Below are 13,094 nucleotides of genomic sequence, written 5' to 3' on the forward strand. Positions count from 1 at the left end.
GCGGTGCGCACCGCACTGAGGGTGGATCGAGGACGCCTAGGGGCGTCGCGACGCCAACGTCCCACCGCGGCGTAAATTCGCACTAGAATTGCCGTACCGTGAGAACTTCAAAAAAAATTCTCAACGCTTGGAGAAACTTTTATTTGTTGGTATTTCCAGATATCACAGCACTTTAAGCCATGCGTTTGTTCCTGCGAAATGGAAAAATAATTTTGTAACTGTAATAGAAAAATGATGAACCTGTGTTATTATTATTTTTTATCATAGTCATTCGAAGTGTATTTTTTCTTGTAACTAAAGCGATAATTTTATGTAGTTGTAAGGATGATCCTTATTAAACAGAAAAAGTGTAGTGATCCGAAAAAACATATTATTAATGTTGCAATAAAGAGAAAATTTATAAGTATTGAAAACTATTGTAATTACGCTGAATAGTTAACTTGTATTAAATTTTCTTGTGATCCCAACAATATTTAATCGCTTGATATAACTATATGTATCTATCTGATCAGAATTTTCTAATGACAATAATAAATAACGAAAGAAATTTTCTCAAGAATGACAATGCATAATAGCGAATTATACCTACTGGTGCAGAACATGAAGCTTCAAAAAAAAAATGAATAAGAACCGTATAATAAAAATTCCAAAATTTTGGAAATACTTAATAAATGATTTTAGAGATTGTAAAAACTCCTGAATTTTTATAGGATCGCTGTGGGCTGTATGACGAAAAAATTGTTCCAGAATGGTTTTTCGTTTGCATTTTTTATTGTGTCGTGAGTGAAAGAAATTGATCATAAGCTTATTTTTTTTACTTGCATGCTAATATGCACTGCGTAACTTGAATTGTAACCAATTCGTGAAATTCTGAATGAACTTGTATGTGAATTGTTTAATTAATAACGTTTTTCCATGTATTTCACAGCTTTTCGAAAGAATCTGCGAAAACTGCGATTGAAAAGTTTGTAACGCTAATTTGAAAAATTGTAATGCATTTTGTGTTTGCTTTGAAATTTTCGTAGTTACCAAACTACATGCTCTCATCTCTACATAATTTGTTAAATAAAGTTTGCCACGAAAAAAAGTCCACGTGACGATTATTGAAGGAAAATTAATCTCTATAATTTATTACTCGAAACAAAATGGCAGTCAAAATTGCATTAAAAGTAAGGTGAAACTGGTTTTTTTTCGAAGACTGACTCATTTCGAAGTACAAAAATAATGATACAATAATAATCAGTCTAACATTTATTTATTTTGTTCAATTTATTTATTTTTTCCTGAATATTATAGTAATTATTACATATGTATAGTGCATTATCTAAAAAAATCTGTCTTTTTTATGCAACTTATATAGATATATAATATATATTTATATACGTATCCAAATACATACGTCATGTGTACTTGCAAAAAATTTACAGTATTATTATTGCCCTTACGTGATAATTATATTATTACACTACTATCTGAAAATGATGATGGTAATGGTAATAATTCATTACTTTTTTTTTTCACTTGCATAATTAAGGTAATGCTGAGACAGAGAGAGAGAGAGAGAATATGAGAGCGAGACAAGGAGAAACGGAGACAGAGAGAGAAATAGAAAGGGATACATATAAATAATAATAATATTTACTGTCTTTTTTATTATTCAGCCATTAATTTGAAATAATTGCTGTCTGACGCGCAGTTACGATCAAAAACTAATAAGACTGTTGTATATTGTATATAAATGAGATTTATATACATATATGTATATACAATTGTCAATCAGATATATTCATAATATAAATACATCGTATAAATAATGGGATTCGTTAAATTCGGCTCGATTTCCGTGTTTCGAATTGTCGACGCATGGTTAAATACGTTTAACACATAATGTTCGAAATTGAAGAAGGCAAGAAATGTGATATAAAATTGAAATATTTTTTAAATAAATTACCTTGATCAGAATGGATTTTTGAGATGAATAAGTATAACAATAACAGTAATAATAATATCGGTTCTTACCAAGTTATAATTTGAAATATTACCGTGGTATAAAATATAAATTAAATAACTTTGAAACTGTGTATCTCATATTATAATGCATGTTATTAACCATCAGCGAGAGAAAAAAATCGAAGTCTTCTTTGATGTAAAAAAGAAATGGTTAAAACTAAATTGATTCCATGTATATAATGTAACCACACGATACATTCTAGGATCAGAAATATTAAGAAACAAGATTTGATTTTTTTGCTACTTGGAGAGATGGACAAGAAAACAAATTTTAATCTTAACAAGATTAAATTCTGTGATCTAAAAAAGTTAAGCAAATCAAATCACAGCGAATATTGTTGAGGCATGAGAAAAATTTATGAATTAGTAAACAATTTACAAATAATGATTATACGAAATAAAATTTACTAAGTTGCAATTTCATAGTAAAATTATTGAGCCATTGCAGTAATTTTCTAATGGCGTATTAATTCAACATTTGTATTTAGATTTTGAGCAAACTACCGACTTAAACGTAGACTGTAGACATAAACAAACAGAAAAACAATAACAATAGTAATAAGTATTGAATATAAATAAATAAACTTTGAAAAAATAAGTTAAGAAAACTAACACGAGAAAATTTGGTCACGCAGAAAATTTCGTCAGATTCAAGTTACGGAAGTATGAAGTTGTTAAAACATTACCTAACTGGCTTGTTGAAGAAGTTGTTAAAAAAAAGTAAGAAATGAATAAATAAAATTTCATCGAACAGTAAGAGCAGAAAAAAGAAGAGAAGATAATGGAGGAGAAGAATAGTTTATTGTACAAGATGGAGGCAAGCTCGGTCTTTTCGGACCGAGCCTAATAAGTTTGCAATATGAGTCCGAATATTCCAAACTTAAGCTCGGGCCTTAAAGACGGTTGCCTCCTTGTTGCACACGATCCTTTATATATCAGGAGTATGTTACGCGTTCTTTGACGAAGCACGAAATTGAGGTTATGTTTGCGTAACGGCAGATGTGTTCGCGACAGCGCATGCGCGCAGTACTGAAAATATCACTTTCAAGTCGCAAGACGCATGCGCATTCGCAGATTCGTCAGATTCACTCGACCGTCATAGAAACGTGTACTTTGTGTACAGAAAACACGCATGAAAAAACTCGTAAAACATACTCGCGTTATATGAAAGAATATTTTTGGGATGACGTGAAAAAACGGTTTTGCCTTTTCAGCTTTCATTTCATTTATCTTTTTTGTTCAACGTCCATACTGACATGGATTGCCCTTATTTTAAATCCAGCTTCTCGATTACATAATGAAATCATAACAACTAATCAACAACGTACATACAATACAATTATACTCTATGCGTGTTAAAATACCGTAATAATTATTGTATAAATACATAACAATATAATTGTTTATAAAACGAAGAAACAAAATTAAAACAATAATGCAGAAAATAAATAGTTGGTTCACGGAGATAAAAATGTATAACTAGATCATAGGTAGGTATATGTATAGTCTATTGTATTATATATTATATAATATATTATTGCACGTCCCTTTTTCTAAATATTATCACAATACAATGAATTTTCAAAAATAAACGAAAGGAATAAAAAAACATCAACAATTTTAAATCTAAACTAAGAAAAAAACAACTAATAAATAATTTCCATTACAAATGTGTACGGCTCTAAATGACGTTAATACAATTTTCGTAGTTGCATGACACGTGTTGTATTGAAAATTTTGACGTTGCTTTGACAAGGGGATGTACAATAATTGATCAATCAATTGATTATTTATAATTACAAACCAGAATTATTATTATAATAGGGCCTAAGTTGTATAACAATATGTAATATTCAGATATGTGTAAATTGCATCTAAGCGGGAAGAAAAAACAATAATTTTAAGTAAAATGCGGTTAGAAATACAATGTGTATCGAATAAAACTCACGTAGACTAGACATCAGTGATACATTTAATACACTGTGAGTCCAGGCAGCTGCCGCATGCAGGATTGAAAAGTGTCACACACATAGAATCGTCAGGGCAATTGGATCGTGGCTCAACGGCGTTGGTCAGCAAACGTTTGTGTAATAATTCGAAGAATTTTTAAAAGACATAGGAATCTAAGACCTAGCTTGCCAAAAACCGAACGTCACTTCGCCTTTCCGCGAAGTTTTTAAGCTACCCGCACATCAATTCGCCGAGAAGAAAGGAGAAACGCATTTTAGAAAAAGTGGATAAACTTTTATGCCCAAAGCGACAATATTTGAGGGAATATCAGAGACGTAAGATCGGTTTTAGCATTTGTACAAGTCCCGGTATTTCAGCAATGAAAATCCAACATGGCGGACTGAGTTATGTACCTGAGATCGTCAGGGTAAACTGGTTGAGGTTAGAAATTTGCGCGTCAAGACCTTCGTCTGATTTTGTATTTATATTTAATACGTTCAAGATATTAAGTAAAACTCGAAATCGCCGCAATGAAAAATCAACAGGTATATGTATATGGGTAATATGGGTATATAACTAGATAATTATTACACGATGTTAAAATAAGCGGTAGAGGGATGAGGATTATCATGGATTATGGCGCTAGCTAGAGTCTGATATGTAGACTGATTTTGGGTGAGGGGCACTATGTGTTAATCGAGTCCATACACACGGCTCCTTCGTGATAATTTTATGCAAGAATGAAAAAAGAATTTATTTTTCTTCACTTTTTCTATATCGGCTTTTGTTTGTTTTTTATAAATTTTAATTTTCACGTCGATTTTTCTTTCCTTTCAAACAGGTAGGTCGCTTAAAAATATTATACATCACCATACGACGATCGGATATATTGTATGACATACAATTTGAATAAAAATTAATTGTCATCGCACAGCCCCAGAGTATTTTTTAACAAGTCGTTTTTTCACTCTTTTTTGATTCACATTTACTCAACCTCAAATTTCACTCGTCATATTACATGAATAATTTCTTATCGCCGATAGAAGTTGTTTTTGAAACAACTGTACATAATACAGTACATAAGAAGGTGTAACATTACACAAAAGGGTTGTGACATGATATATATTGTATTTTCGCAACCTACCTGCGTGGGCGACGCATGCGATTTAACGACCATATACATATATATCACATACATATATGTATTAACTTTGTATAAGATATGTTTGAGTTAGCTACAGATTCTACCGTAATCGTGTCACTCCTTTTACTTTTTTCTCTGATTTTTGAACCGATACATACAGTAACATCATTTACATTCACATATCTTTGTATTCAAATTTTCTGAATCGTTATTATTATCATTATTGTTAAATTGAATTATTACATATATTATATGTATAATTCGATCTATATCACTAAACGTAGGTATACATGAATTCCTTATTTTAGTCCTATTATAATTGCGTCATAATTATGTATAAATATACATATATATGTATCGTACTATTTTACATATATGTATACATACATAATATTATATTATATGCATGTAAATATTGCGTAGCAATTTTACAAAAAACATTACCCTGAAATAATGTACTTTTCTTAAAATTCTTATTTTTATTTCACTTCGTTTCGCTTCGTTTTTTTTTTTTTTTTTTTTTTTGTTTTTTAGTTTTTTAATGATTTTTTTGTTCTTTGTTTCGAGAGTGCAGTATTATCGTAATAATAATAATTATAGTAATACATGTCGCGGTGGCCGAGTGTTCATTAACAGAATGCGGATGCGTTTCTCACTTCAACATCACATGTTACATTTCTAGGTGCTTAATTATAAAGAATTGATGAATTTGAATAAAATATTGACTGTGTCTTTTTTATTCAACTACTATTTTCCCTCATGATCTGGTAATATTCTACCTTCCAGCTCCGTGTTATCCTTAATTTTTATTTTTTCCTAACAGAGTAACAAGGAACGATTCTGCACGCTATAAATTCAAACGCCAGTCAACTTCACATGCGTAATAAAAACGGAATTTTGTATTACTCCATTTTTCCTCGCTTATTACCATTTGTCTTTTTTTTATTCTTCCTCACAATCGTGTCTAATAAATTAATGATATACGTAAATTGATTTACATACTCCCAGTAGTAAAGCTTAGTTGAATTTTTTATTCTTTTTCATATGTTTTGGTATTTTTTTTTTTTTTTTTTGTCTCTTTTTCGCAATTTTTTCGAAACTCCTTTACAACGTTCTTTCCAGTTTTGAAAGATATCATCACTATTATACTCTTGACACGACACACACAGCTATACATTTTATCCATCTCCTTTTTACCCTTTTTCCTCTTCTTTCTCAACCTAAATACTTCGTATTTATTACGCGTTAAATATATTTTATATATGACCCTGTTTCATATAAAGGCTTCGTAACATAAGTAATTAGTTTGGCCAAAAAAAAAAAAAAATAAAAAAAAAAAAAATATATGGGTAGCGAATTTGTAACAAAACGAAAATGAAACAATAGCTAAATTTTCACAATTACCGCGCTCTGTTTCTCTTTTACACATGGATCAGTTATTCAATTCACGATATGTCCGATCGACAGCGGTTTAATATCTACCTCTATCTCAATTTTTTATAACAGTGGCCTTTGAAATTGATCGTACATCAAGTATTACCGTATTTTAAATACAAACACGAAATACGATTAATTGTGAGTTTTAATTTTTCAAACTCTAACAAGAAACAAGAGTTGAAGAAAAAAAACAAAAATACAAAAAACAACGAAAAATTATCACGCGAAAATTTCTCACCTTGCGATACTAATAACGATATAAGATCGTATTGCGGTTATAATACATCGTACATATGGATAACATATCGTACTGAGAAGCCTCCCGATAATATGATTACCCTACACATATATTTTATATATCAGGTATCTTTTTCAAAACCCATAATTAAAATTGCCCCTAAACATGTATAAGTTTATAATGCACATATCAGCGTTGGCTGTTCGGTTATAAATAACTTGCTGTTTGAATCAATATTCATGACTGCTATAGCGTTACGTATTAGCTAAAGAAAAATGAACAAAAAAGAAATTCTTTATTATACATCCTTCTTATTTGTTCGTGCATTTAAAGCTAATCGATAAGGTCATAATATATTGGTGTCCATATCTCTTGCGACATAATACTCTCTTATTCATGTCAAAATTAATTTCAAAACGATATATTTCTTCGACCATTAAAAATGTACAGCGAACGAAGTGGAATAATTTACATCGTCGGTTATAAAAAAAAATAACAAAGGGAGCGAAAAAGTAACAGGAAGAAAATAAAAAATTTACTCGCTTTGTTGTAAGAATTTCAGTGCTTAATTGTAACAATTGAAATCACGTTAACGATTTTTATTATTGGCACTAGTTCACACATCTATTAGCTTGGCACGCGGTTGAGCTGATATTACTACATACTTTGACAGGATAATTCTTTCTGACTTGGCACAAAATCTGTCTCGAAATGACGTTTTTCTTTCTTATTCTCTTTTTACCTATTTGTTTCAATAATTTTTTAAAGTATTATTATTATTATTATTTTTTTTTCACATTTAAAAAATTTTTCATCACTATTTATCCACCATACAAAAAATATGCCTCCAAAAAACTACCAAGTCCGCCGTTTAGAAGTCGATTTTGTTCGTTTTGTTTATTACTTCAATATTTTCATCTTCTTTTTATTTAGTCCAAATTTTCGACAGGTAATAATGATTAGTTTTAGAGACGAACACGTTTATAATATCCTATAAAAACTAAGTTATTATTACTTTATTATTTTATTTATTTAATTTTTTTAATTATTCTTAGCTGATTGCCTTGCGTTACGTTTTAAAGGTCGGGAACTGATTCACGCTTTTCACAATTTTGTCTTCTAGCAATAATTTTTTTCTTCATCTTTCTTCGTTTAATGTTCCCTCTATTTTTGGAACTCCTGTTATTCTCGGTGAAGGTGATTTTAGTTCTCGATATAATATGCAATTAGAATTAAGGCCCCTGCTCTAACAGATTGCTCTATGCCTCGACAATAATACTTGCTGCAATTTAACAAGATTTTTTTATACATGTTCCTGATCAACATTGTCCAAAAACTTAAACTTTTTCTGTAATATATGCCAATTGGGAAGATTTCTTCCGATTGAAAAGACTATTCTCCATAAAAATGCGTGAAAGAAAAGCTTAAAAGAAAAACTTGCGAATATAAAAATAAAACAAAGATCGTTTCTGAATTTAAAATTAAGCTGCCAATACTAGATACAGGCTGGAGCAATACTGTGGAAGTTTTGAGTATTTACATTTGTTTCCTTTATATATAGAGCAGATGCTTACAGATTCGGTGATGAAAAGCAATCAGTGATTAAAAAAGGATATATAAACGGTTGTGTCTAGTGTCTCAAAGACTGATACTGAATGAAGTTCAATTCAACTGCAGAAAGAAAAATACGCCATTTGATAATAGTCACAATAATAATAATAATAACAGTATTTAGCATTAACACAACTATAAGAGAATCTTGTTACTGTCCAATAGCTGACTATGTAAATTAGACATAATTATACTTAGCACATAACTATACATTTGCGTATGTACGATATATAGGTATGCGAATCCTTAAAAGATTTGATTGAATCGAAATTGATATACCTAGTAGATATGAATAATACGTATGATAATGATAGTAACAATAATTATCGTAACGATAATGATAATTAGTACAGTGAATAAATAGATGAGCGGTATTGGAGCAAGAGATATACATAATATTATACTATGTATAATCTATATATTAACTTTTTAATCTATGTAATAATATAAGTATTTAATATTTCTTCTCAGATATGAAATTTATTTTATACATATATGTATATCATATACCATTGTTTCTGTGCAATTGCATCAACTGTACGATTTTGGTTCAAAACAAACAGAATGAAAAATAATTTTCTTTTTTGATAATTAAAAAGGCGTCGAAATGTTTCCTAGTATTAAAAAATTTGCTACAGTCAAGTATGTATTATATTATGTATGAAGACTGTTCACTGATCGTGAATTGGTCGCCTTTTTACCACTTCACAATGGTAGTATCTGTTTTCATTTTTCTTTTTCCATCTTTTTGTATAATCTCCATTAGATTGTACCTTGTAAGAATATTCATTGCGTGAATGAAATGTTGGAATCATTTTTGTTTTTCCATCAATAAGAATATATTGATGCAACTCATCTTGCTTGGTTTCCTTTTTCTTTTCAACATTTTCTTTATCCAATTATTATGTTTAAATTTAATCTTTACATTAATATACACTCAACGTCGTAGCCGCACTGGTATTTTGTATCAGTCTATTCTTTTTTTTTTTTTTGTTCGGTACATATAATGCCACTCGCCGCAATGCGTCTACGTTCGTAGATATGGGTAATGTAGTGTGTTGTTGAAAAAAAAATAAAAAAATGATAATAGAAAAAGCAACAATACAACGTTAAAAATCTGATTACCTTATACATTCCGTTCAAATATTGTTTAAGTATTTTTCTTTTTTGTTTTCTGAATTTTTTACACATTACTTTATTATTAATAAATTAATTTTTTTTTTTCTTACTCATCGTTCTAAAAAAATTGCCCTTAACTACTATTACTATATATTTCAAAATCTAATCACAGCAATATTTATTGTTGATACACAATCATACCGCGTCTTCTCTCACTAATTTTTCATCTAAATATACTATAATTAATCAATTATTTAATTAATCAATGAGTCAATCAATATTGATAACGTCAAGTTGTCGAGGGGCCAGAGCAAGACAGTTTGGAGATTTGAGAATTGAATGGAGGACCGATAAAGTATTCTAGGGATAATTACGCCACGTCAAATTTACTGGAATACTTCAAAGCGATGATCTTTTTACAATCGATCAATGAATTAATTCTTCTGCCAGGAAACAAGATATGGCAAAGTTTTAAAACGACAAGAGACACATGGAAGAAAAGGTACCACCACAAATAGAAATTAAACATCTACAAGGAAGCATCGGAGTGGTACAGGAATTTTGGCACGCGTTGGAAGTATTCATAATTCGAAGATAAAATGATTTTCCACTTTGAATTCAGATAACGCGAGATGATTTAGTTTTAGCATTCGCACATACCTAAAGCTTTCCCATACGGGCAAATTTATTGCTGTTCTTTTCGTTTTTCAATGGTCAGAATTATAAGTATTTTCCATTATTGGCACAGAACGATATTTACTTCTTTCTGTACAATAGCTTGCATAAAAAGCAGATGCAATTGTTTTTCTCAACAATGAATTACTAGGTGATTGAAATTATTGTTTTTTTTTCTCTCTCCACACGTTACTCTTAAAATCAGATTATATCATAATCGTCATCAATCTGCCTGATATGCTGCGTTAAAGTGTATCTCGCAAATACTGATATTGGATAGAGAGAGCGGAAAAGTAACGCCTCGTATGTCAAACTTAGGTTTTAAATTCGCACTTTTATCTCGCTACTATACTTCTTTTGTCCTAATTTTAATTGTATAATAAATATATATTACTATTCATACTTCACATAATAATATAATAATGATAATAATAATAATTTTTTTGTTTGGTTTTTTCCCCTCATTTTATCGTCACTTTTTTATTTACGTCCTATTCTTCTTCTTCTTCGTCTTCTTCGTATTCACAACTGAATTTTGCCTCGAAAATGACTCAACGTTTCAATAAGAAAGAAATTTGAAAAAATGAAATCATTTAATGATCATTTTTTTTCACGTATAACATGTATTATACGTACATATAACTTTAGTCAATAACATCATATGTATATACGAGTAAATATTTGTTTCACAAGTCTATTATAGTTTTTTTTGTTATTTTTTTTTAAGTCAATAGTATAATTAACGTCGGCTCATTGAATTCGCATCATCATTCACAAGGTAAAACACGGATTGTAGCAGTAAAATGATATTTTATCCAAGTCAGACAGTCGTATATACATAAGGTCTTCATCATTGAGAGTCCTTCAACACTGCATAACAAGTATAAAATAATACCGTATAATAATAATAATTAATAATAATAACTAATAACTATCAACAATAATAATTTCGAATTGAGTTTGCATGCAAAAGCTACGCAACTATAATTTTTACATAAATATGGCGTGTGTTGAGTACGTTGTACTCAGTTCCACAATTCACAGGCTCGGCGGCTCGTCGCAATTGGATTGTAAAAAATATTGCGCATGGCAGATATCGACAAGGTAAACTGTTTTTTGTTTTTAAGTTACGACTCTTTCTAGCAGATTTCAAATCGATTGTCAATTCCAATCAATCTGCGAAAGTTCTTCGGCGTGTCTAGTACTTTTGTACAAGTTTCAGACTACGTAAGAAAAAAGATTTCAAATGTACTTGAGAGCTCAAAAGTTAACTCAAGCTAGACTTTGATGCTCTGTTTGAAATTTTCAGCACATTCGACTAGTGAGTTACAGTCTGTCCTAAGTCCGTAGAACTCAATCTACCTTGCCTTAGAACTCGATTCACAAGAAAAAGTAAAATAACCAGGCACGCCAGACTTGTTTAGACCCAGAGTAGGATCCTTGATTCTTATAAACTGATTGTAAGTCGATTGGAAACAGATCCAATTACTGCGAGCCACGTTGAGCGTGTCCGTAGAACTTCGACTGTGCCAGATTTGTCGATAAAAAAAAAGTTAACATCAACCAGTCTAGAAATACTTGCACGAATATCTTACTACTATAATTCTTCTCCTCAACATTTTCCTTCTTCCTCTTCAGCCTCTTCTCATTCGCCTTTCCTAACTCCTCTTATTACTTTAAAAATTTTTTTCATTATCTTTGTTTAAATATATAAAAATGAAAACTAACATATCTTTGGCTTGTTCCCTTTACCAATCGTCAGCAGCAGCTCGTGGGGCTGCAGCATCATGTCGCTATGCGTACTTTATACAAGTTATTACACTTCAACAAAGTGCTTCAACATTCATGTTTGTTTGCGCGTATTTAACCACGTAATAACGTCTCACGTTACGCGTAATAATTACTGCAAAAAGCTGGTTGGATGAACACAATTTGGCTCAGCCCCAGACGCTTTGACAGCATTGTGTATATGTGTCTCGCTATATATATATATGTTCTTTTTTCTCTTTACTGTTTCTTTGTTTCGTCTCCAACATGTGCTCTTCAAACTCTTTCCGTAGAGCCTCTCTTTAGTGAATTGAGGATTTAACGATGTGATTCGGTGTTATGTAGTGATAGGCTGGGATCGCCATTCCTGCTGTCTCCATCGATATCCTGTAACATCATGGAAACAAACAGTTCAACAATTCGTTCTGTTCTCATTTTCCTCTAAAATATATATTATATAAACACTCTTATTCCTATTAATATGGACCCTTTGCGACTCTCGAGAGACTTTCACGACAAACATTTTTCTTCCAAAACTGATTCAACGATTGCTTCGCTTCGACTATTTATAACAAACATCAAGCATAAAGTTTTACAGAAACTCTCTCAAGTTCGTGCTTGATCCACTGGATGCGTGCACCTGCGATAACATCTTTTTTCCTCGCAAGTCATAAAACTCATGCAACATAAACATCCAAAGTAGATTTCGAAGCTTTCAAGCGTTTCGTAAAATGCACGAGCTTCTGATCTCAAAAAGAAGGTAATAGACTTCTGATTTCTCACTTTTCTCGCGATTAAAATCGTATTTACAGAATATTTTATTTTTACTTTTTGACAAAAATCAAGCCTGGTAAAACATATCAAAATAGGCTGATGGAACCTGACGTTTATACAATCAAGTACAGTACAATCTGAACGAGAATCACTAATTTTTTAAATTGATTATACCAATTAATTTCAAGTAATTAACAACTAAATTCAACGGAATTATCTTTGGTTTTTAGTTTTCTTTTCCATTATTAAAAACTATTCGTCTCTACTGTGTTACCGAAGGGGTAACGATGTAACAATTGTTTCCAGTATTCTCCAGCAAGGAAAGAAAAACCAAAACTCACATAATTTTTCGAAATACAGACGAATGAC

General features: G+C 30.7%; 1 protein-coding gene across 1 annotated transcript in view; it reads right to left on the reverse strand.

Annotated features, from left to right (window-relative positions):
* Positions 1 to 10,660: 10,660 nt before the first annotated feature.
* LOC124409982 (poly(rC)-binding protein 3) overlaps positions 10,661 to 13,094 on the reverse strand; it is a 107,896-nt gene continuing 105,462 nt past the window's right edge. The window contains exon 9 of the mRNA XM_046888015.1: positions 10,661 to 12,338. Within this exon, the coding sequence (XP_046743971.1) occupies positions 12,254 to 12,338 (85 nt within the window). The 3' untranslated portion in view covers positions 10,661 to 12,253. The remainder of the gene's footprint in view (positions 12,339 to 13,094) is intronic.

The sequence above is a fragment of the Diprion similis genome, chromosome 8 (assembly GCF_021155765.1).
Source record: "Diprion similis isolate iyDipSimi1 chromosome 8, iyDipSimi1.1, whole genome shotgun sequence".
In the NCBI taxonomy this organism is placed as follows: Eukaryota; Metazoa; Arthropoda; class Insecta; order Hymenoptera; family Diprionidae; genus Diprion; species Diprion similis.